The sequence below is a fragment of the Oncorhynchus mykiss genome, unplaced genomic scaffold, assembly GCF_013265735.2.
Source record: "Oncorhynchus mykiss isolate Arlee unplaced genomic scaffold, USDA_OmykA_1.1 un_scaffold_87, whole genome shotgun sequence".
NCBI classification, from domain to species: domain Eukaryota; kingdom Metazoa; phylum Chordata; class Actinopteri; order Salmoniformes; family Salmonidae; genus Oncorhynchus; species Oncorhynchus mykiss.
Window position 1 is genome coordinate 886,719 of NW_023493659.1, and position 22,432 is coordinate 909,150.

General features: G+C 46.4%; 1 protein-coding gene across 1 annotated transcript in view; it reads right to left on the minus strand.

Moving 5' to 3' along the window:
- Positions 1 to 14,860: 14,860 nt before the first annotated feature.
- Positions 14,861 to 22,432, minus strand: part of LOC110516364 (glycine receptor subunit beta) — a 48,381-nt gene continuing 40,809 nt past the window's right edge. The window contains exons 8-11 of the mRNA XM_036972017.1: positions 22,202 to 22,354; positions 21,579 to 21,727; positions 20,722 to 20,880; positions 14,861 to 15,589 (exon numbers count right to left, since the gene is read on the minus strand). Coding sequence (XP_036827912.1) covers positions 15,293 to 15,589; positions 20,722 to 20,880; positions 21,579 to 21,727; positions 22,202 to 22,354 — 758 coding nt within the window. The 3' untranslated portion in view covers positions 14,861 to 15,292. The remainder of the gene's footprint in view (positions 15,590 to 20,721; positions 20,881 to 21,578; positions 21,728 to 22,201; positions 22,355 to 22,432) is intronic.

Consider the following 22,432-nt stretch of genomic DNA (forward strand, 5'->3'; position numbering starts at 1 on the left):
CCACTACTTACTAAAACTTCATACTGTGTACTAATCTGGCCTGTCCACTACTTACTAAAACTTCATACTGTGTACTAATCTGGCCTGTCCACTACTTACTAAAACTTCATACTGTGTACTAATCTTACTACATGCTATTTAGAACAGACTGTTTAGTGAAATGTATGCAATATGCCACGGCAGAAATGTGCTACTTTTGGTGCGTTCATTACAACTGGGGAAATCGGAGAAGCTGTGAGATGGTGCCCCAAGTTTTTGACATGTAATTCTGAGTTCAATGACCGTTCAAAACTATTTTTTCCAGTCAGAGAACATATTTTTCCAGAGTTCCTTGTTTTCTTGAACAAACCTTCAGTTACGGCTTCAACCAGTGGGGCTACAACTTTTGTGTTGTTGTTTTGGGCTAATATTAGCTAAGTATCTAACATTTCAAACAACGTATTTGGACAAAACTTGAATGTACTGATGTATGTACAGTTGAACAGTCATCTGATTCCACGGTGGGAAGAGTGTCTGCGGGTTTTCGCTCCTCCCTTGTACTTGATTGATGAATTAAGGTCACTAATTTGTAAGGAACTCCCCTCACCTGGTTGTCTAGGTCTCAGTAAGGAACTCCCCTCACCTGGTTGTCCAGGTCTCAGTAAGGAACTCCCCTCACCTGGTTGTCTAGGTCTCAGTAAGGAACTCCCCTCACCTGGTTGTCTAGGTCTCAGTAAGGAACTCCCCTCACCTGGTTGTCTAGGTCTCAGTAAGGAACTCCCCTCACCTGGTTGTCTAGGTCTCAGTAAGGAACTCCCCTCACCTGGTTGTCTAGGTCTCAGTAAGGAACTCCCCTCACCTGGTTGTCTAGGTCTCAGTAAGGAACTCCCCTCACCTGGTTGTCTAGGTCTCAGTAAGGAACTCCCCTCACCTGGTTGTCCGGGTCTCAGTAAGGAACTCCCCTCACCTGGTTGTCTAGGTCTCAGTAAGGAACTCCCCTCACCTGGTTGTCTAGGTCTCAGTAAGGAACTCCCCTCACCTGGTTGTCTAGGTCTCAGTAAGGAACTCCCCTCACCTGGTTGTCTGGGTCTCAGTAAGGAACTCCCCTCACCTGGTTGTCTAGGTCTCAGTAAGGAACTCCCCTCACCTGGTTGTCCAGGTCTCAGTAAGGAACTCCCCTCACCTGGTTGTCTAGGTCTCAGTAAGGAACTTCCCTCACCTGGTTGTTGGGGTCTCAGTAAGGAACTCCCCTCACCTGGTTGTTGGGGTCTCAGTAAGGAACTCCCCTCACCTGGTTGTCCAGGTCTCAGTAAGAAACTGTGTGTGGTGAGCTTGTGTGTGTGCTAACCCTAACCCTAAGTGGGTGCTACTACTCTGAGCTGTGTGTGCTAACCCTAACCCTAAGTGGGTGCTACTACTCTGAGCTGTGTGTGCTAACCCTAACCCTAAGTGGGTGCTACTACTCTGAGCTGTGTGTGCTAACCCTAACCCTAAGTGGGTGCTACTACTCTGAGCTGTGTGTGCTAACCCTAACCCTAAGTGGGTGCTACTACTCTGAGCTGTGTGTGCAAACCCTATCCCTAAGTAGGTGCTACTACTCTGAGCTGTGTGTGCTAACCCTAATCCTAAGTGGGTGCTACTACTCTGAGCTGTGTGTGCTAACCCTAACCCTAAGTGGGTGCTACTACTCTGAGCTGTGTGTGCTAACCCTAACCCTAAGTGGGTGCTACTACTCTGAGCTGTGTGTGCTAACCCTAACCCTTATTGGGTGCTACTACTCTGAGCTGTGTGTGCTAACCCTAACCCTAAGTGGGTGCTACTACTCTGAGCTGTGTGTGCTAACCCTAACCCTAAGTGGGTGCTACTACTCTGAGCTGTGTGTGCTAACCCTAACCCTAAGTGGGTGCTACTACTCTGAGCTGTGTGCTAACCCTAACCCTAAGTGGGTGCTACTACTCTGAGCTGTGTGTGCTAACCCTAACCCTAAGTGGGTGCTACTACTCTGAGCTGTGTGTGCTAACCCTAACCCTAAGTGGGTGCTACTACTCTGAGCTGTGTGTGCTAACCCTAACCCTAAGTGGGTGCTACTACTCTGAGCTGTGTGTGCTAACCCTAACCCTAAGTGGGTGCTACTACTCTGAGCTGTGTGCTAACCCTAACCCTAAGTGGGTGCTACTACTCTGAGCTGTGTGTGCTAACCCTAATCCTAAGTGGGTGCTACTACTCTGAGCTGTGTGTGCTAACCCTAACCCTAAGTGGGTGCTACTACTCTGAGCTGTGTGTGCTAACCCTAACCCTAAGTGGGTGCTACTACTCTGAGCTGTGTGTGCTAACCCTAACCCTTATTGGGTGCTACTACTCTGAGCTGTGTGTGCTAACCCTAACCCTAAGTGGGTGCTACTACTCTGAGCTGTGTGCTAACCCTAACCCTAAGTGGGTGCTACTACTCTGAGCTGTGTGTGCTAACCCTAACCCTAAGTGGGTGCTACTACTCTGAGCTGTGTGTGCTAACCCTAACCCTAAGTGGGTGCTACTACTCTGAGCTGTGTGCTAACCCTAACCCTAAGTGGGTGCTACTACTCTGAGCTGTGTGTGCTAACCCTAACCCTAAGTGGGTGCTACTACTCTGAGCTGTGTGTGCTAACCCTAACCCTAAGTGGGTGCTACTACTCTGAGCTGTGTGCTAACCCTAACCCTAAGTGGGTGCTACTACTCTGAGCTGTGTGTGCTAACCCTAACCCTAAGTGGGTGCTACTACTCTGAGCTGTGTGTGCTAACCCTAACCCTAAGTGGGTGCTACTACTCTGAGCTGTGTGTGCTAACCCTAACCCTAAGTGGGTGCTATACATTGAGATGGAGACACAATCGTCACCAGACTTTATCTTCATCCACCATCTCCCTCTGATTAGACCCACTCCAATGTGCATACCGCCCGAGCAGATCCATAGATGACGCAATCTCAATTGCTCTCCACACTGCCCTCACCCACCTACTGTAGATAAGAGGAATACCTATGTGAGAATGCTGTTCATTGACTACAGCTCAGCGTTCAACACCATTGTCCCCTCTGAGCTCATCACCAAGCTTAGGACTCTGAGTCTGAACACATCCCTCTGCAACTGGATCCTGGTCTTCCTGAAATGCCGACCCAAGGTGATGAGGGTAGGAAACATCACCTCCGCCACACTGATCCTCAACACTGGAGCCCCTACAGTGGTGTGTGCTTAGTCCCCTCCTGTACTCCCTGTTCACCTACGACTGCATGGCCACGCAAGACTCCAACACCATTAGGTTTGCTGATGACACGACGCTGGTAGGCCTGGTGATGAGTCAACCTACAGAGAGAAGCTCAGTGACCTGGCAGTGTGTTGCCAGAGCAACAACCTCTCCCTGAATGTCAGTATTTGTATTTTTTATGGATCCCCATTAGCTGCTGCCAAGGCAATGTATAGTCTTAAACTCTTAGTACTCGTAATGATCGGCTATGAAAAGCCAACTGACATTTACTCCTGAGGTGCTGACCTGTTGCACCCTCGACAACTACTGTGATTATTATTATTTGACCATGCTGGTTATTTATGAACATTTGAACGTCTTGGCCATGTTCTGTTATCATCTGCACCCGGCACAACCAGAAGAGGACTGGCCACCCCTCATAGCCTGGTTCCTCTCTAGGTTTCTTCCTAGGTTTTGGCCTTTCTAGGGGGTTTTTCCTAGCCACCGTGCTTCTACACCTGCATTGCTTGCTGTTTGGGGTTTTAAGCTGGGTTTCTGTACAGCACTTTGAGATATCAGCTGATGTAAGAAGGGCTATATAAATAAATGTGATTTGATTTCAATACATTTGTATTTGTATAGTGTGTCTATGTTTGTGTTGCTTCACAGTCCCCGCTGTTCCATAAGATGTTTTTTAAATCTGATTCTACTGCTGCATCAGTTACTTGATGTAGAATAGAGTTCCATGTAGTCGTGGCTCTATGTAGTACTGTGGAATAGAGTTCCATGTAGTCATGGCTCTATGTAGTACTGTGGAATAGAGTTCCATGTAGTCATGGCTCTATGTAGTACTGTGGAATAGAGTTCCATGTAGTCGTGGCTCTATGTAGTACTGTGGAATAGAGTTCCATGTAGTCGTGGCTCTATGTAGTACTGTGGAATAGAGTTCCATGTAGTCGTGGCTCTATGTAGTACTGTGGAATAGAGTTCCATGTAGTCGTGGCTCTATGTAGTACTGTGGAATAGAGTTCCATGTAGTCGTGGCTCTATGTAGTACTGTGGAATAGAGTTCCATGTAGTTTTGGCTCTATGTAGTACTGTGGAATAGAGTTCCATGTAGTTTTGGCTCTATGTAGTACTGTGGAATAGAGATCCATGTAGTCGTGGCTCTATGTAGTACTGTGGAATAGAGTTCCATGTAGTTTTGGCTCTATGTAGTACTGTGGAATAGAAATCCATGTAGTCGTGGCTCTATGTAGTACTGTGGAATAGAGTTCCATATAGTCTTGGCTCTATGTAGTACTGTGTAATAGAGTTCCATGTAGTTTTGGCTCTATGTAGTACTGTGGAATAGAGTTCCATGTAGTCGTGGCTCTATGTAGTCCTGTGGAATAGAGTTCCATGTAGTCATGGCTCTATGTAGTACTGTGGAATAGAGTTCCATGTAGTCATGGCTCTATGTAGTACTTAGTACAATTGCAATTTTCCTAAGTCCTTTTCTGTGGCACCTGACCACACGAGTGAACAATAGTCAAGGTCCAACAAAACTAGAGCCTGTAGGACCTGCCTTGTTGATAGTGTTGTTAAGAAGGTAGAAACTAGGGCCTGTAGGACCTGCCTTGTTGATAGTGTTGTTAAGAAGGTAGAAACTAGGGACTGTAGGACCTGCCTTGTTGGTAGTGTTGTTAAGAAGGTAGAAACTAGGACCTGTAGGACCTGCCTTGTTGATAGTGTTGTTAAGAAGGTAGAAACTAGGGCCTGTAGGACCTGCCTTGTTGATCGTGCTGTTAAGAAGGTAGAAACTAGGGCCTGTAGGACCTGCCTTGTTGATAGTGTTGTTAAGAAGGTAGAAACTAGGGCCTGTAGGACCTGCCTTGTTGATAGTGTTGTTAAGAAGGTAGAGCAACACTTTATTATGGACAGACTTCTCCCCATCTCAGCTACTGTTGTATCAATATGTTTTGACCATAACAGTTTACAGTCCAGGGTTACACCAACAGTTTAGTCACCTCAACTTGCTCAATTTCCACATGATTCATTACAACATGTAGTTGAGGTTTAGGGTTTAGTGAAGGATTTGTCCCAAATACAATGCTTTTACTTTTAGAAATATTTAGGGCTAACTTATTCCTTGCCACCCACTCTGAAACTAGGTGCAGCTCTGAAGTGTTGCAGTCATTTCAGTTGATGTAGTAGCTGAGGTGTATAGTGTTGAGTCATTTCAGTTGATATAGTAGCTGAGGTGTATAGTGTTGAGTCATTTCAGTTGATGTAGTAGCTGAGGTGTATAGTGTTGAGTCATTTCAGTTGATGTAGTAGCTGAGGTGTATAGTGTTGAGTCATTTCAGTTGATGTAGTAGCTGAGGTGTATAGTGTTGATTCATTTCAGTTCATGTAGTAGCTGAGGTGTATAGTGTTGAGTCATTTCAGTTGATGTAGTAGCTGAGGTGTATAGTGTTGAGTCATTTCAGTTGATGTAGTAGCTGAGGTGTATAGTGTTGAGTCATTTCAGTTGATGTAGTAGCTGAGGTGTATAGTGTTGAGTCATTTCAGTTGATGTAGTAGCTGAGGTGTATAGTGTTGCAGTCATTTCAGTTGATGTAGTAGCTGAGGTGTATAGTGTTGCAGTCATTTCAGTTGATGTAGTAGCTGAGGTGTATAGTGTTGCAGTCATTTCAGTTGATGTAGTAGCTGAGGTGTATAGTGTTGAGTCATTTCAGTTGATATAGTAGCTGAGGTGTATAGTGTTGAGTCATTTCAGTTTATATAGTAGCTGAAGTGTATAGTGTTGAGTCATTTCAGTTGATGTAGTAGCTGAGGTGTATAGTGTTGAGTCATTTCAGTTGATGTAGTAGCTGAGGTGTATAGTGTTGAGTCATTTCAGTTGATATAGTAACTGAAGTGTATAGTGTTGAGTCATTTCAGTTGATGTAGTAGCTGAGGTGTATAGTGTTGAGTCATTTCAGTTGATGTAGTAGCTGAGGTGTATAGTGTTGAGTCATTTCAGTTGATGTAGTAGCTGAGGTGTATAGTGTTGCAGTCATTTCAGTTGATGTAGTAGCTGAGGTGTATAGTGTTGAGTCATTTCAGTTGATATAGTAGCTGAGGTGGCTGACATGGAGCTTCAATAGAAAGCTTGCTGATTTAAGTTAGGGTGATTATTCTAGATGGTTTTAGTTTAGTAGAGCCAAAGCTCTGACGAAGGCCACAGGCTGACATGGAGCTTCAATAGAAAGCTTGCTGATTTAAGTTAGGGTGATTATTCTAGATGGTTTTAGTTTAGTAGAGCCAAAGCTCTGACGAAGGCCACAGGCTGACATGGAGCTTCAATAGAAAGCTTGCTGATTTAAGTTAGGGTGATTATTCTAGATGGTTTTAGTTTAGTAGAGCCAAAGCTCTGACGAAGGCCATAGGCTGACGTGTAGCTGCAATAGAAAGTGATACTAGAAGAACATTGTGATTTCTTTTTCCTTTAAAAACCTAAGGCTATATGTTACATAAATGTTTCATATCCATAATTGTTATGATTATTGATTTGAATTGCTCGCCCTCCCATTTCACCGGAAGTTGTCCAGCTAGCGGGAAGCCTAGCCCAAAGAGGTTTTAAACTGATCTAATTGTTACCATGCAGCTTCAACAAGATAGCTGTGTCTAATTGTTACCATGCACCTTCAACAAGATAGCTGTGTCTAATTGTTACCATGCACCTTCAACAAGATAGCTCTGTCTAATTGTTACCATGCACCTTCAACAAGATAGCTGTGTCTAATTGTTACCATGCACCTTCAACAAGATAGCTCTGTCTAATTGTTACCATGCACCTTCAACAAGATAGCTCTGTCTAATTGTTACCATGCACCTTCAACAAGATAGCTGTGTCTAATTGTTACCATGCACCTTCAACAAGATAGCTGTGTCTAATTGTTACCATGCACCTTCAACAAGATAGCTCTGTCTAATTGTTACCATGCACCTTCAACAAGATAGCTGTGTCTAATTGTTACCATGCACCTTCAACAAGCTAGCGGGAAGCCTAGCCCAAAGAGGTTTTAAACTGATCTAATTGTTACCATGCAGCTTCAACAAGATAGCTGTGTCTAATTGTTACCATGCACCTTCAACAAGATAGCTGTGTCTAATTGTTACCATGCACCTTCAACAAGATAGCTCTGTCTAATTGTTACCATGCACCTTCAACAAGATAGCTGTGTCTAATTGTTACCATGCACCTTCAACAAGATAGCTCTGTCTAATTGTTACCATGCACCTTCAACAAGATAGCTCTGTCTAATTGTTACCATGCACCTTCAACAAGATAGCTGTGTCTAATTGTTACCATGCACCTTCAACAAGATAGCTGTGTCTAATTGTTACCATGCACCTTCAACAAGATAGCTGTGTCTAATTGTTACCATGCACCTTCAACAAGATAGCTCTGTCTAATTGTTACCATGCAGCTTCAAGATAGCTCTGTCTAATTGTTACCATGCACCTTCAACAAGATAGCTCTGTCTAATTGTTACCATGCACCTTCAACAAGATAGCTCTGTCTAATTGTTACCATGCACCTTCAACAAGATAGCTCTGTCTAATTGTTACCATGCACTTTCAACAAGAATGCTCTGTCTAATTGTTACCATGCAGCTTCAAGATAGCTCTGTCTAATTGTTACCATGCAGCTTCAAGATAGCTCTGTCTAATTGTTACCATGCACCTTCAACAAGATAGCTGTGTCTAATTGTTACCATGCACCTTCAACAAGATAGCTGTGTCTAATTGTTACCATGCACCTTCAACAAGATAGCTGTGTCTAATTGTTACCATGCACCTTCAACAAGATAGCTCTGTCTAATTGTTACCATGCAGCTTCAAGATAGCTGTGTCTAATTGTTACCATGCACCTTCAACAAGATAGCTGTGTCTAATTGTTACCATGCACCTTCAACAAGATAGCTGTGTCTAATTGTTACCATGCACCTTCAACAAGATAGCTGTGTCTAATTGTTACCATGCACCTTCAACAAGATAGCTGTGTCTAATTGTTACCATGCAGCTTCAACAAGATAGCTGTGTCTAATTGTTACCATGCACCTTCAACAAGATAGCTGTGTCTAATTGTTACCATGCAGCTTCAACAAGATAGCTGTGTCTAATTGTTACCATGCACCTTCAACAAGATAGCTCTGTCTAATTGTTACCATGCACCTTCAACAAGATAGCTCTGTCTAATTGTTACCATGCAGCTTCAAGATAGCTCTGTCTAATTGTTACCATGCAGCTTCAAGATAGCTCTGTCTAATTGTTACCATGCAGCTTCAAGATAGCTCTGTCTAATTGTTACCATGCAGCTTCAAGATAGCGGTGTTACTGTTCATGTTGCTGATGATTGCATCCAAAACATTGTCTCATTGATGGATGTGAGATGCTAATCAACAAGCTGCCACTGAAAGTGCCCATTGCCAAATCCAGAGGTTGGATAGGTAATGGCATGTGTTTGCCTTTTTAAAGTCTGAAATCCTCTCAAAACTCCTGTGAGATTGGTTGGGGAAATGATATCTAATGAGCCAAGCTGTACTTTCTGCAAATATAAATCCCACCTGCCTCTATAAACACGTTCTCTGCAAAATGCAGCATCTGCCAAATCTTCCAAAAGAGCAAGATGATTTGATTTCCCATCATCTCAGTGTTTTATAGTGTTTTACACAATGGCTTCATTTTAACACATCAAATCAAATGTATTTATAAAGCCCTTCTCACATCAGCTGATGTCTCAAAGTGCTGTACCGACACCCAGCCTAAAACCCTAAACAGTGAGCAATGCAGGGGTAGAAGCACGGCATGGTCATGCTACTACAGTAATAAATTACTGTACTTTATATAGATTATTATTGTAACAACTGTACTGATGTGATCAAATGATGATATAGCCTGTCAAGATATGTTACATGAATTCACAATAGAATTACAATAAAATGAAACATTTATTTAATTATTACTCTCACAATTTCACCCATTTTCAACATATAGTTTCCCCATTGGATGCTTGACAAGCAGTTCCCTTATTCCACCACTACAGGGTTATGGTCTGGTTCTCTACAGGGTTATGGTTAGGTCTGGTACTCTACAGGGTTATGGTTAGGTCTGGTACTCTACAGGGTTATGGTTAGGTCTGGTTCTCTACAGGGTTATGGTTAGGTCTGGTTCTCTACAGGGTTATGGTTAGGTCTGGTACTCTACAGGGTTATGGTTAGGTCTGGTACTCTACAGGGTTATGGTTAGGTTTGGTACTCTACAGGGTTATGGTTAGGTCTGGTTCTCTACAGGGTTATGGTTAGGCCTGGTACTCTACAGGGTTATGGTTAGGTCTGGTACTCTACAGGGTTATGGTTAGAACTGGTACTCTACAGGGTTATGGTTAGGTCTGGTACTCTACAGGGTTATGGTTAGGTCTGGTACTCTACAGGGTTATGGTTAGGTCTGGTACTCTACAGGGTTATGGTTAGGTCTGGTATTCTACAGGGTTATGGTTAGGTCTGGTACTCTACAGGGTTATGGTTAGGTCTGGTACTCTACAGGGTTATGGTTAGGTCTGGTACTCTACAGGGTTATGGTTAGGTCTGGTACTCTACAGGGTTATGGTTAGGTTTGGTACTCTACAGGGTTATGGTTAGGTCTGGTACTCTACAGGGTTATGGTTAGGTTTGGTACTCTACAGGGTTATGGTTAGGTCTGGTTCTCTACAGGGTTATGGTTAGGCCTGGTACTCTACAGGGTTATGGTTAGGTCTGGTACTCTACAGGGTTATGGTTAAAACTGGTACTCTACAGGGTTATGGTTAGGTCTGGTACTCTACAGGGTTATGGTTAGGGCTATGGTTAGGTCTGGTATTCTACAGGGTTATGGTTAGGTCTGGTACTCTACAGGGTTATGGTTAGGTCTGGTACTCTACAGGGTTATGGTTAGATCTGGTACTCTACAGGGTTATGGTTAGGTCTGGTACTCTACAGGGTTATGGTTAGGTCTGGTACTCTACAGGGTTATGGTTAGGGTTATGGTTAGGTCTGGTATTCTACAGGGTTATGGTTAGATCTGGTTCTCTACAGGGTTATGGTTAGGTCTGGTACTCTACAGGGTTATGGTTAGGTCTGGTATTCTACAGGGTTATGGTTAGATCTGGTTCTCTACAGGGTTATGGTTAGGGTTATGGTTAGGTCTGGTATTCTACAGGGTTATGGTTAGATCTGGTACTCTACAGGGTTATGGTTAGGACTGGTACTCTACAGGATTGTCTCCTCCTGGTCTAGAGGTTTATGGTTGGGTCTGGTACTCTACAGGGTTATGGTTAGGGTTATGGTTAGGTCTGGTACTCTACAGGGTTATGGTTAGGACTGGTACTCTACAGGATTGTCTCCTCCTGGTCTAGAGGTTTATGGTTGGGTCTGGTATTCTACATAGAGCTCTAGATAGACAGAGAGCTTTGTCATCTGGGTGTTTATTGGTTCTTTTAGGATCAGGCAGTTTATTTTCAGAGACATTTACATCATACAGTATCATTTACATTAATATAGATAAAATAACTTACACTAATATAGATAATCTAACATCATTAGATATATCATGTTGCATACACACAGGGCCAATCTAAAATGGCACCAAACTCCTCTACAGAGCCCTGTTCCCTTCATAGTGCACTACAATAGACCAGAGCCCTGTTCCCTTCATAGTGCACTACTTTAGACCAGAGCCCTGTTCCCTTCATATTGCACTACTATAGACCAGAGCCCTGTTCCCTGTCATAGTACACTACTATAGACCAGAGCCCTGTTCCCTTAATAGTGCACTACTATAGACCAGAGCCCTGTTCCCTTCATAGTGCACTGCTGTCGACCAGAGCCCTGTTCCCTTCATAGTGCACTACTATAGACCAGAGCCCTGTTCCCTTCATAGTGCACTACTATAGACCAGAGCCCTGTTCCCTTCATAGTGCACTGCTGTAGACCAGAGCCCTGTTCCCTTCATAGTGCACTACTATAGACCAGAGCCCTGTTCCCTTCATAGTGCACTACTATAGACCAGAGCCCTGTTCCCTTCATAGTGCACTACTTTAGACCAGAGCACTGTTCCCTTCATAGTGCACTATTTTAGACCAGAGCACTGTTCCCTTCATAGTGCACTACTATAGACTAGAGCCCTGTTCCCTTCATAGTGCACTACTATAGACCAGAGCACTGTTCCCTGTCATAGTGCACTACTTTAGACCAGAGTCCTATGGAACCCTACTCCCTTCATAGTGCACTACTTTAGACCAGAGTCTTATGGAACCCTACTCCCTTCATAGTGCACTATTTTAGATCAGAGTCCTATGGAACCCTACTCCCTTCATAGTGCACTACTTTAGACCAGAGTCCTATGGAATTCTACTCCCTTCATAGTGCACTATTTTAGACCAGAGTCCTATGGAATCCTACTCCCTTCATAGTGCACTACTTTAGACCAGAGTCCTATGGAATCCTACTCCCTTCATAGTGCACTACTTTAGACCAGAGTCCTATGGAACCCTACTCCCTTCATAGTGCACTACTTTAGACCAGAGTCCTATGGAACCCTACTCCCTTCATAGTGCACTACTTTGGACCAGAGTCTTATGGAACCCTGTTCCCTTCATAGTGCACTACTTTAGACCAGATGTATTAGACAGCTTTGGGAGACTTTGGCCCAAAGTAATTGACTATAGTGTTGTAATAGTGCCCACTAGAGGGAATAGGTTGACGCCAGCCGCTCCTCATTCACTCAGCCTATTGAGTCCACTGATCCCACTCACACAGAACTACCTTACGCCTTGGTCTCATTCTCCCCTCTCTCTCCAGATAAAATCCTGCGACTAGTGATGTCCGTCCGCCCGACATCCTGCCCGCTCAACTCTTCCTCCCTTCTCCACACCATCTCTGGAGACCTCCCCTTCCTCACTTCACTCATCAACTAATCCCTGACCACTGACTTCAAGATGGCCCGAGTCGCTCCTCTCCTCAAGAAACTAACACTCGACCCATATACTGTATACTGTTATATTAATTTATAGATGATACTGTATATATCCCCATGTTAACATGCTATATATACTGTTATATTCATGTATCGATGATATACACTCTCCGGCCAGTTTATTAGGTCCGCCGCCCATTTCACAAAACTGGGTTACAGACAGTGAGTTGTGTGGCTGTGTCTTGCTATATAAAGCAGGCATCGAGGCATTCAGTTACTGTTCAACTGAATGTTAGAATGGGCAAAACTATGTGCCAAGCGCACCAAATTCAGTATCCCAGAAAACAGTTTGTTGATGAGCGAGGTCCAAGAAGAATCTGTCTGTCTGTCTCTGTCTGTCTGCCTGAATTTTTGCCTGTCTGTCTGCATATCTGCCTGTCTGCCTGTCTATCTGTCTGTCCATCTATCTGCCTGCCTGCCCGTCCGTCTGTCCGTCTGTCTGTCTGTTCGTTTATCTGCCTGTCTGCATATCTTCCTCTCCATCTGTCCATCCATCTATCTGCCTATCTGTCTGCCTGTCTGTCTGCCTGCCTGTCTGTCTGTGGTCTGCTATAGAAACATGCAGTTAATACATAGAGGAAGCCATATATGATGAATGTCTACCTGCCTGCCCGCCTGCCTGTCCATCTATCTGCCTGCCTGCCTTTTAACATGTATATTTTTTACCCCCTTTTTGTGGTATCCAATTGGTAGTTACAGTCTTGTCTCATCGCTGCAACTCCCATACGGACTCGGGAGAGGCGAAGGTCGAGAGCCGTGCGTCCTCCGAAACACAACCCAACCAAGCCGCACTGCTTCTTGACACAATGCCCACTTAACCCGGAAGCCAGCCACACCAATGTGTTGGAGGAAACAATGTACACCTGGCGACCATGCACTGCACCCAGGAGTCGCTAGTGCGCTATGGAACAAGGACATCCCTGCCGGCCAGCTGCAACAGAGCCTGGACTGGAACCCAGAATCTTTAGTGACACAGCTAGCACTGCGGTGCAGTGCCTTAGACCACAGTGCCACTCTGGAGGCCTGTCTGTGTGTCTGCGTGTCCGTCAGTCTCCGTGCCCGCCTTTCTACCTGTCTGCGTGTCCGGCTGTCTGCCTGTCTACCTGTCTGCGTGTCTGCCTGTCTGCCTGTCTACCTGTCCGCGTGTCTGCCTTCCTGTCGGTCTGTCTGCCTGTCTACCTGTCTGTGTGTCTGCCTGTCTGCCTGTCTACCTGTCTGCGTGTCTGCCTGTCTACCTGTCTAACTGTCTAACTGTCTACCTGTCTGCGTGTCCAGCTGTCTGCCTGTCTACCTGTCTACGTGTCTGCCTGTCTACCTGTCCGCCTGTCTGCCTGACTACCTGTCCGCGTGTCCGGCTGTCTACCTGTCTGCCTGTCTACCTGTCTGCGTGTCTGCCTGTCTGTCTGCGTGTCCGTCAGTATGCGTGTCTACCTGTCTGCGTGTCTACCTGCCTGCGTGTCTGCCTGTCTGCGTGTCTACCTGTCCGCGTGTCCAGCTGTCTGCCTGCCTGCCTGCCTGCCTGCCTGCGTGTCTGCCTGTCTGCCTGTCTGCCTGCCTACCTGTCTGCGTGTCTGCCTGTCTGCGTGTTCGGCTGTCTGCCTGCCTGCGTGTCTACCTGTCTGCCTGCCTGCGTGTCTGCCTGTCTGCGTGTCTACCTGTCTGCGTGTCTACCTGTCTGGGTGTTTGCCTGTCTGCGTGTCTGCCTGTCTGCGTGTCTGCCTGTCTGCGTGTCCGCCTGTCTGTGTTTCTACCTGTCTGCCTGTCTGCGTGTCTACCTGTCTGCCTGTCTGCGTGTCTACCTGTCTGCGTGTCTACCTGTCTGCGTGTCTGCCTGTCTGTCTGCGTGTCCGTCAGTATGCGTGTCTACCTGTCTGCGTGTCTACCTGCCTGCGTGTCTGCCTGTCTGCGTGTCTACCTGTCCGCATGTCCAGCTGTCTGCCTGCCTGCCTGCCTGCGTGTCTGCCTGTCTGCCTGCCTACCTGTCTGCGTGTCTGCCTGTCTGCGTGTCCGGCTGTCTGCCTGTCTGCCTGCCTGCGTGTCTGCGTGTCTACCTGTCTGCCTGCCTGCGTGTCTGCCTGTCTGCGTGTCTACCTGTCTGCGTGTCTACCTGTCTGGGTGTTTGCCTGTCTGCGTGTCTGCCTGTCTGCGTGTCTGCCTGTCTGCGTGTCCGCCTGTCTGTGTTTCTACCTGTCTGCCTGTCTGCGTGTCTACCTGTCTGTGTGTCTGCCTGTCTGCGTGTCTGCCTGTCTGCGTGTCTGCCTGTCTGCGTGGCTACCTGTCTGCCTGTCTGCGTGTCTACCTGTCTGCGTGTCTACCTGTCTGCGTGTCTGCCTGTCTGCGTGTCTGTCTGTCTGCCTGTCTGCTTGTCTGCCTGTCTGCGTGTCTGTCTGTCTGCCCGTCTGCCTGTCTGCTCGTCTGCTTGTCTGCCTGTCTGTGTGTCTGCCTGTCTGCGTGTCTGCCTGTCTGTCTGTCTGTGTGTCTGTGTGTCTGCCTGTCTGTCTGCCTGTCTGTCTGTCTGCCTGTCTGCCTGTTTGCCTGTTTGCCTGTTTGCCTGTCTGTCTGTGTGTCTGCCTGTCTGTCTGTCTGTGTGTCTGTGTGTCTGCCTGTCTGTCTGTCTGTCTGTCTGTCTGTCTGTCTGCCTGTCTGCCTGTTTGCCTGTTTGCCTGTCTGTCTGTGTGTCTGCCTGTCTGCGTGTCTGCCTGTCTGTCTGTCTGTCTGTCTGTCTCTGGCCGGTTACTACATTGAGAAAGCCAAGCCGTATAGGATGAGTTCTAATCTAAGATCACTTCTACATGTTGGTTCCCTGGACACAGATGAAGCCTTTTCTTGGATTATGTCCAATGGACTTTATCTATTGAGAGAGCAGTCCAGGACTGGGCCTTATCCGAGTCGGGGAAACCAGACTCTTAAATGTAGGATTGGGGTTCATGGGCAAGGGGTCAGGGGTTAGAGGTCAAGGATTACAGGTCAAGATAAAGTAGTAAATTATGTTAATATAAAAAATGGGAATACCCACTGACATTCTCAGATATTAACACACACACACCTTCCCTCCCTACAAGTAGACAGACCAGTATATGACGTTGAAGAAGAGGAAACTGAAGGGGAACAGAGCACGTGCGTACAGGTCGATGCGTTTGGCTGCAGCGGGGATGACAGGTTTAGGGGGCGGGGCTTTCTTGTTGTTCTTGGCCTGTGATTTGCCGGTTGCCCCGGTAACTTCAATGGGCTTGCCATAGCAGTCAAAGTTAGAAAGCTCAAAGTCTCTGGGGAGAGATCCCACGATGCTGAAGTCATTAGAGCGGAGGTCTGACTTAGATGTACACACCTTCTTACAGCGGGTCTCCACCACCTACAGACACAGACAGACACACCAGTTAGTAATGTTAGGACAGCAGTAAAAGAGAGATGTGTAGGAAGTAAATGATCAGGAGAGAGAGAGTGATAGAGAGAGAGTTATAGAGAGAGCAATGTTGGGAACATCCTTTAAATTGTATTGTACGTTTCCTCCGTGAAAACAATGTTCTGAGCAAATATCAAATAGGCTTTTCACCAAATTACTGTAAACGACAGACCACGTATTCACCCTGCACACCCTAAATGACTAACAAACAAACCAAAACAAAGGCAAAGTCTTTTCATGCTTTGTTGATTTACAAAAAGATTTAAACTCAATTTGGCATCAGGGTCTGCTATACAAATTGATTGAAAGTGGTGTTGGGGTAAAAACACACGACATTATAAAACTCATGTACATAAACAAGTGTGTGGTTAAAATTGGCAAGAAACACACATTTCTTCCCACAGAGCCGTGGGGTGAGACAGGGATGCAGTTTAAGCCCCACCCTCTTCAACATATATATCAAAGAATTGGCGAGGGCGCTTGTCACGTTCTGACCTTTATTTCCTTTGTTTTGTCATTATTTAGTATGGTCAGGGCGTGAGTTGGGGTGGGCAGTCTATGTTTGTTTTTCTATGATTTGGGTATTTCTATGTTTCGGCTTAGTATGGTTCTCAATCAGAGGCAGGTGTCATTAGTTGTCTCTGATTGAGAATCATACTTAGGTAGCCTGGGTTTCACTGTGTGTTGGTGGGTGTTTGTTCCTGTCTCTGTGTTTGCACCAGATAGGACTGTTTTGGGTTTCGTTCATTCCACGGTTATTGTTTTTTGTATTCAGTTGTTCATGTGTCCATTTTCGTATTAAAAGAACCATGGACACTTACCACGCCGCATATTGGTCCTAAGCCGAAATCCCTTTCAGAAACACACCAACCAAGGACCAAGCGGCGTGGTAAAAGACAGCGACGACAGCAACAGCAGCAGCAACAACAGCGGCCAGCATCACAGGACTCCTGGACATGGGAGGAGATACTGAACGGAGAGGGACCCTGGGCACAGGCTGGGGAATATCGCCGCCCCAAAGCAGAGCTGGAGGCAGCGAAAGCTGAGCGGCGGTGATATGAGGAGGCAGCACGGCAGTGCGACAGGTACGAGAGGCAGCCCCCAAAACATTTTTGGGGGGGCACACGAGGTGTGGAGCTAAGCCAGGAAGCAGACCTGAGCTCACTCCTCGTGCTTATTATAAGCAGCGCGTTACTGGTCAGGCACCGTGTTATGCAGTTAAGCGCACAGTGTCGTCAGTACGTGTCCATAGCCCGGTGCGCTATAGGGCAGCCCCCCGAGAGTGTCATGCGAGTGCGGGCATCGAGCCAGGACGTATGGTGCCTGCTCAACGGGTCTGGTCGCTGGTACGCAGTTTTGGTCCAGGGTATCCTGCGCCGGCTCTGCGTGCTGTGTCTCCGGGGCGCTGGGAGGGTGCAAATCAAATCAAATCAAATTTTATTTGTCACATACACATGGCAGTGCGTCCTCTGCCTGCGCTCCGCTCGTGCCGGGCAAATGTGGGAGTGGAGCATAAGGGAGAGGTGCGCGTAGTAAGCACTAGATCTCCCGTGCTTACCCACAACCCGGTTCAACCTGTGCCTGCACACTGGAGGGTCCGGGCTAGAGTAGCCTGGGGAAGTGGTGCCAAGGCTGCGCACCAGAGCTCCAGTGCTCCTCCACAGCCCGGTCCTTCAGGTGCCTCCTCCTAACACCAAGCCTCCTGAAGGTCTCCCCAGCCTGGTGGTTCCTGTGGCAGCCCCACGCACCAGGCTGTCTCTCTGTCTCCTCCCTGCAGGTGGTCCCGCCTGTCCGGAGGCTCTGGCGCCAGAGCCCCTCAGCCCAGAGGCGCCATAGCCCCTCAGCCCAGAGGCGCCAGAGCTTCCGCCCCTCTATCCCGAGCTGCCCCTCTGTCCAGAGCTCCCGCCCCTCTTTCCAGAGCTCCCGCCCCTCTGTCCCGAGCTGCCCCTCTGTCCAGTGGGGTCATTGAGAAGGGTGGCCATGGTTAGAAAGCCACGGAGGCGGACAATAAGGCGGACTAAGACGATGGTGAAGTGGGGTCCGCGTCCTGCGCCAGAGCCGCCACCGCGGACAGACGCCCACCCAGACCCTCCTCTATAGGTTAAGGTTTTGCGGCCGGAGTCCGCACCTTTGAGGGGGGGGGTCACATTCTGACCTTTATTTCCTTTGTTTTGTCATTATTTAGTATGGTCAGGGCGTGAGTTGGGGTGGGCAGTCTGTTTGTTTTTCTATGATTTGGGTATTTCTATGTTTCGGGCTAGTATGGTTCTCAATCAGAGGCAGGTGTCATTACAGCACTAGAACAGTCTGCAGCACCCGGCCTCACCCTATTAGAATGAATCTGAAGTCAAATGTCTGCTGTTTGCTGATGATCTGGTGCTTCTGTCAACAACCAAGGAGCGCCTACAGCAGCACATAGATCTTCTGCACAGATTCTGACAGACCTGGTCCCTGACAGACCTGGGCCCTGTCAGACCTGGGCTCGGACAGTAAATCTCAGTAAGACACAAACAATGGTTTTCCAAAAAAGGTCCAGTCACCAGGACCACGAATACAAATTCCATCTAGACACCGTTGCCCTAGGGCACACAAAAAACTATACATACCTCGGCCTAAACATCAGTAAGACAAAAAGAATGGTGTTCCAGTTGCCAGGACCACAAATTTGATGTATTGTTGTTTCTACCTTCTTGCCCTTTGTGCTGCTGTCTGTGCCCAATAATGTTTGTACCATGTTTTGTGCTGCTACCATGTTGTGCTGCTGCCATGTTGTGATGCTACTATGTTGTTGTCTTATGTCTCTCTTTATGTAGTGTTGTGGTGTCTCCCTTGTCGGGATGTGTGTTTTGTCCTATTTTTGTTATATATATATTTTTTAAACCTAGCCCCCATCCAAGCAGGAGGCCTTTTGGTCATTGTAAATAAGAATTTGTTCTTAACTGACTTGTGTAGTTAAATAAAGGTTAACAAAAAAAAAATACAAATTCCATCTAAGTTCTGTTGCCCACGAGCACAAAACTATACATACCTCGACCTAAACATCAGCGTCACAAGTCATTTCCACAGACCTGTGAACGATCTGAGAGACAAGGCAAGAAGGGCTTTCTATGCCATCAAAAGAAACATACAATTTTACATACCAATTAGGATCTGGCAAAAAATATTTGAATACCGCGATACCGGTTTATCCCACTAGGGAACCTCATGTGATTTTAAACTGTTTAATGAAAGGGAACCCAATTCCCTTTAAAGTTAACTAAGTCATTGGCCCGGGACAGCCCCTTTCTGCTGTTACGAATATAACCCCCACCAGGAGCAATTCCCTTCAGACCAGCTTACCTCAATAACCGAGAGGGCTAAGGTTTCAGACCAGCTTACCTCGATAACCGAGAGGGCTAAGGTTTCAGACCAGCTTACCTCGATAACCGAGGGGGCTAAGGTTTCAGACCAGCTTACCTCGATAACCGAGGGGGCTAAGGTTTCAGACCAGCTTACCTCGATAACCGAGAGGGCTAAGGTTTCAGACCAGCTTACCTCGATAACCGAGGGGGCTAAGGTTTCAGACCAGCTTACCTCGATAACCGAGGGGGCTAAGGTTTCAGACCAGCTTACCTCGATAACCGAGAGGGCTAAGGTTTCAGACCAGCTTACCTCGATAACCGAGAGGGCTAAGGTTTGAGTAGATTGCTGAATTCTTAACCATACCAAGTGGTTAAAATCTGAGACTATCGATCTGACAGAATAAGAGCTACTCTTCGATACTAATTACTAGCCTGCAGCAAGAAATTATGTACCTGTGAATGCGAAGATCGACAACCGCCGAAACAACTATTCTGTATCAACATATCTTTCGCGCCCTTCTCTGTCCCTTTGTCTAACAAGCCGCCATGCCGGTTTAGGGCACATTCCCCTATCATTTCCTTGTATTCATATCTACTTGTTTGTTTGTGCATTTCTGTTATTATTTAGTTAGTTAATAAATTATTAAGACAATTGATGTATGGATGACTCATAGTGAAGACTGGATTTGTGCAGATAACCAACAATTTATGATGTTTGGAATGAGACTAATGTGAGGTAAAGAATAATTCATTAATTAGAAGACTAATTGATCAGATATTAAAATATCTGAAGAGTTATATTAGGAAAATTATAACTTTGTAATGTGAAGATTCTCCTTGGTGCCCCGACTTCCTAGTTAATTACATCTACCTGATTAGTTAATCACGTAATAATAATTACAGAGAATTGATTTGATAAACTAAATAAGTCTTCAGTTTAATGACACGACATGTCCAATCGATTGAATTGACCACAGGTGGACTCCAATCAAGTTGTAGAAACATCTCAAGTGTATTTTCTGTTATTTAATCCATTTTAGAAAAACAAAATGTGGAAAAAGTCAAGGTCTGAATACTTTCTGAAGGCACTGTATTTCCCTGAGATTACACAGATACACAAAGAATTAGAAAACAAATGTAATTTATTAAACCCTCATATCTACTGGGTGAAATACCACAGTGTGACATCACAGCAGAAAGAGTTGTGACCTGCTGCCAAAAGGAAAGAGCAACCAGTGAAGATCTTTGTAAAGACCCGAATGGTGCAGTGGTCTAAGAGACTGCATTTCAGTGCAGTACCTGGTTGGAATCCAGGCTGCATCACATCGGTCGTGATTGGTTGATTGATCCTACAGGGCGGTGCCCAGTTGTCTGGCTGTCAATGTAAATATGGATATTTTCTTAACTGACTTGCTTGCCTAGTTAAATAAATGTTTATTGATTTTCCCTTTTGTATTTTAACTATGTTGTTACAACACTGTATATAGACATAATATAACATTTGAAATCTCTCTATTTTTTTTGAACTTTTGAGTGTAACATTTACTGTTAACTTTTTATTGTTTATTTCATGTTTGTTTTTCCATTTCACTTGTTTTGTCAACACACACGGTTATGAAGTCAGGGCTCTGAGCTGCCTAACAATACTCTACTGCAATTACAGTATACCCATCTCTAGATCCACACACACACACACACACACACACACACACACACACACACACGGTAGAGTAGTCTTGCCTGCAGAGTGCTAACATGATGAATGGGCGTTCCTCCGGTCCCATTGACAGTGTTAGTTTTAGAAGGAGTCTTCTTCCCCTCTTTCTCTCTCAGAGCCTTCTCTTTAGACGCCATCTTAGACTTCTCCTCCTCTATACGCCTAGGACTGTTTAACATGACCTGGGGGAGGGAGGGAAGGAGGGAGGGAGGGAGGGAGGGGGGAGGAGGGATGGAGGGAGGAGAGAGGGAGGGGTGGGGGGAGAGAGGAGAGGGAGGGGGAGGGGGAGGGAGGAGAGAGAGAGGGGGAGAGGGAGAGAGAGAGAGAGGGGGAGAGAGAGAGAGGGAGAGAGAGAGAGAGAGAGAGAGAGAGAGAGAGAGAGAGAGAGAGAGAGAGAGAGAGAGAGAGAGAGAGGGGGGAGAGGAGAGGGAGGGGGAGAGGAGAGAGAGGGAGAGAGGGAGAGAGAGAGAGAGGGGGAGAGAGAGAGAGAGAGAGAGAGAGAGAGAGGGAGAGAGAGCGAGAGAGAGAGAGAGAGAGAGAGAGAGGGAAGGAGGGAGGGGGGAGGGAGGGAGTCAAGAGCAAGCGAGTGACCGAGAGAGAGACAGAGAGTGAGAGAGAGACAGACAGACAGACAGACAGACAGACAGACAGACAGACAGACAGACAGAGAAACAGGGAGAGTTTTTGTTATTTCATTGAATTTAATTGTGAACACTGTCTGTGTAAACACTGTCTGTGTGTTGGACCTGCACCACTGCGTACTCCACCACACACCATGTAATCACTGTCTGTGTGTCTGTGTGGCTGTGTGTCTGACCTGCACCACTGCATACTCCACCACACACCATGTAAACACTGTCTGTGTGGCTGTGTGTCTGACCTGCACCACTGCGTACTCCACCAGTGAAGCGAAGCCGAACAGCAGACATGCAATGAGCCAGATGTCTATCGCCTTCACATAGGAGACTTTAGGAAGCGCTGACGCCAGAGACATGGACTCACTGGACAGGGACAGGACAGACAGGATACCTAGAGAGACAGACAGAGACATTAGAGACATTAGAGACAGACAAACAGGCAGACAGACAGACAGACAGACAGACAGACAGACAGACAGACAGACTAAAGACGGACAGACAAAGACAGAGACAGAAAGACAGAGAGACAGCGACATTAGAGACAGACAGACAGATCTATTGATGTCATGGTATGATGATGTCATGATATCATATTGTGATGATGTCATGATCGTCTCCCAGACTGACCTGCTGACAGCTCTCTGGATGAATGGACGGATGGACAGATGGACGGATGGACAGGGACGGATGGATAGATGGATAGACTAGGCCTACAAATAGACATAGGGGGGAGGGACAACCAGATGAGAAGATAACCTGGTCCAGAACAAACCTCTTCCACGGTAGGGTTAAAGGTTACAGATCATACCCAGAGGAACCCTGACATCAGGGTTGATCCAGAAGGGTTAAAGGTTACAGATCATACCCAGAGGAACCCTGGCAGCGCTGGCGTCAGGGTTGATCCAGAAGGACAGCCAGGAGAGAACCACGATGAGAAGGGTGGGGGCGTAGACTCCCATCATATAGAAGCCCACCTGTCTCCTTAATGTAAAGATCACCTCCACACAGGTGTAGTAACCTACACACACACACACACACACACACACACACACACACACACACACACACACACACACACAGGGTTATGGATCTTCAT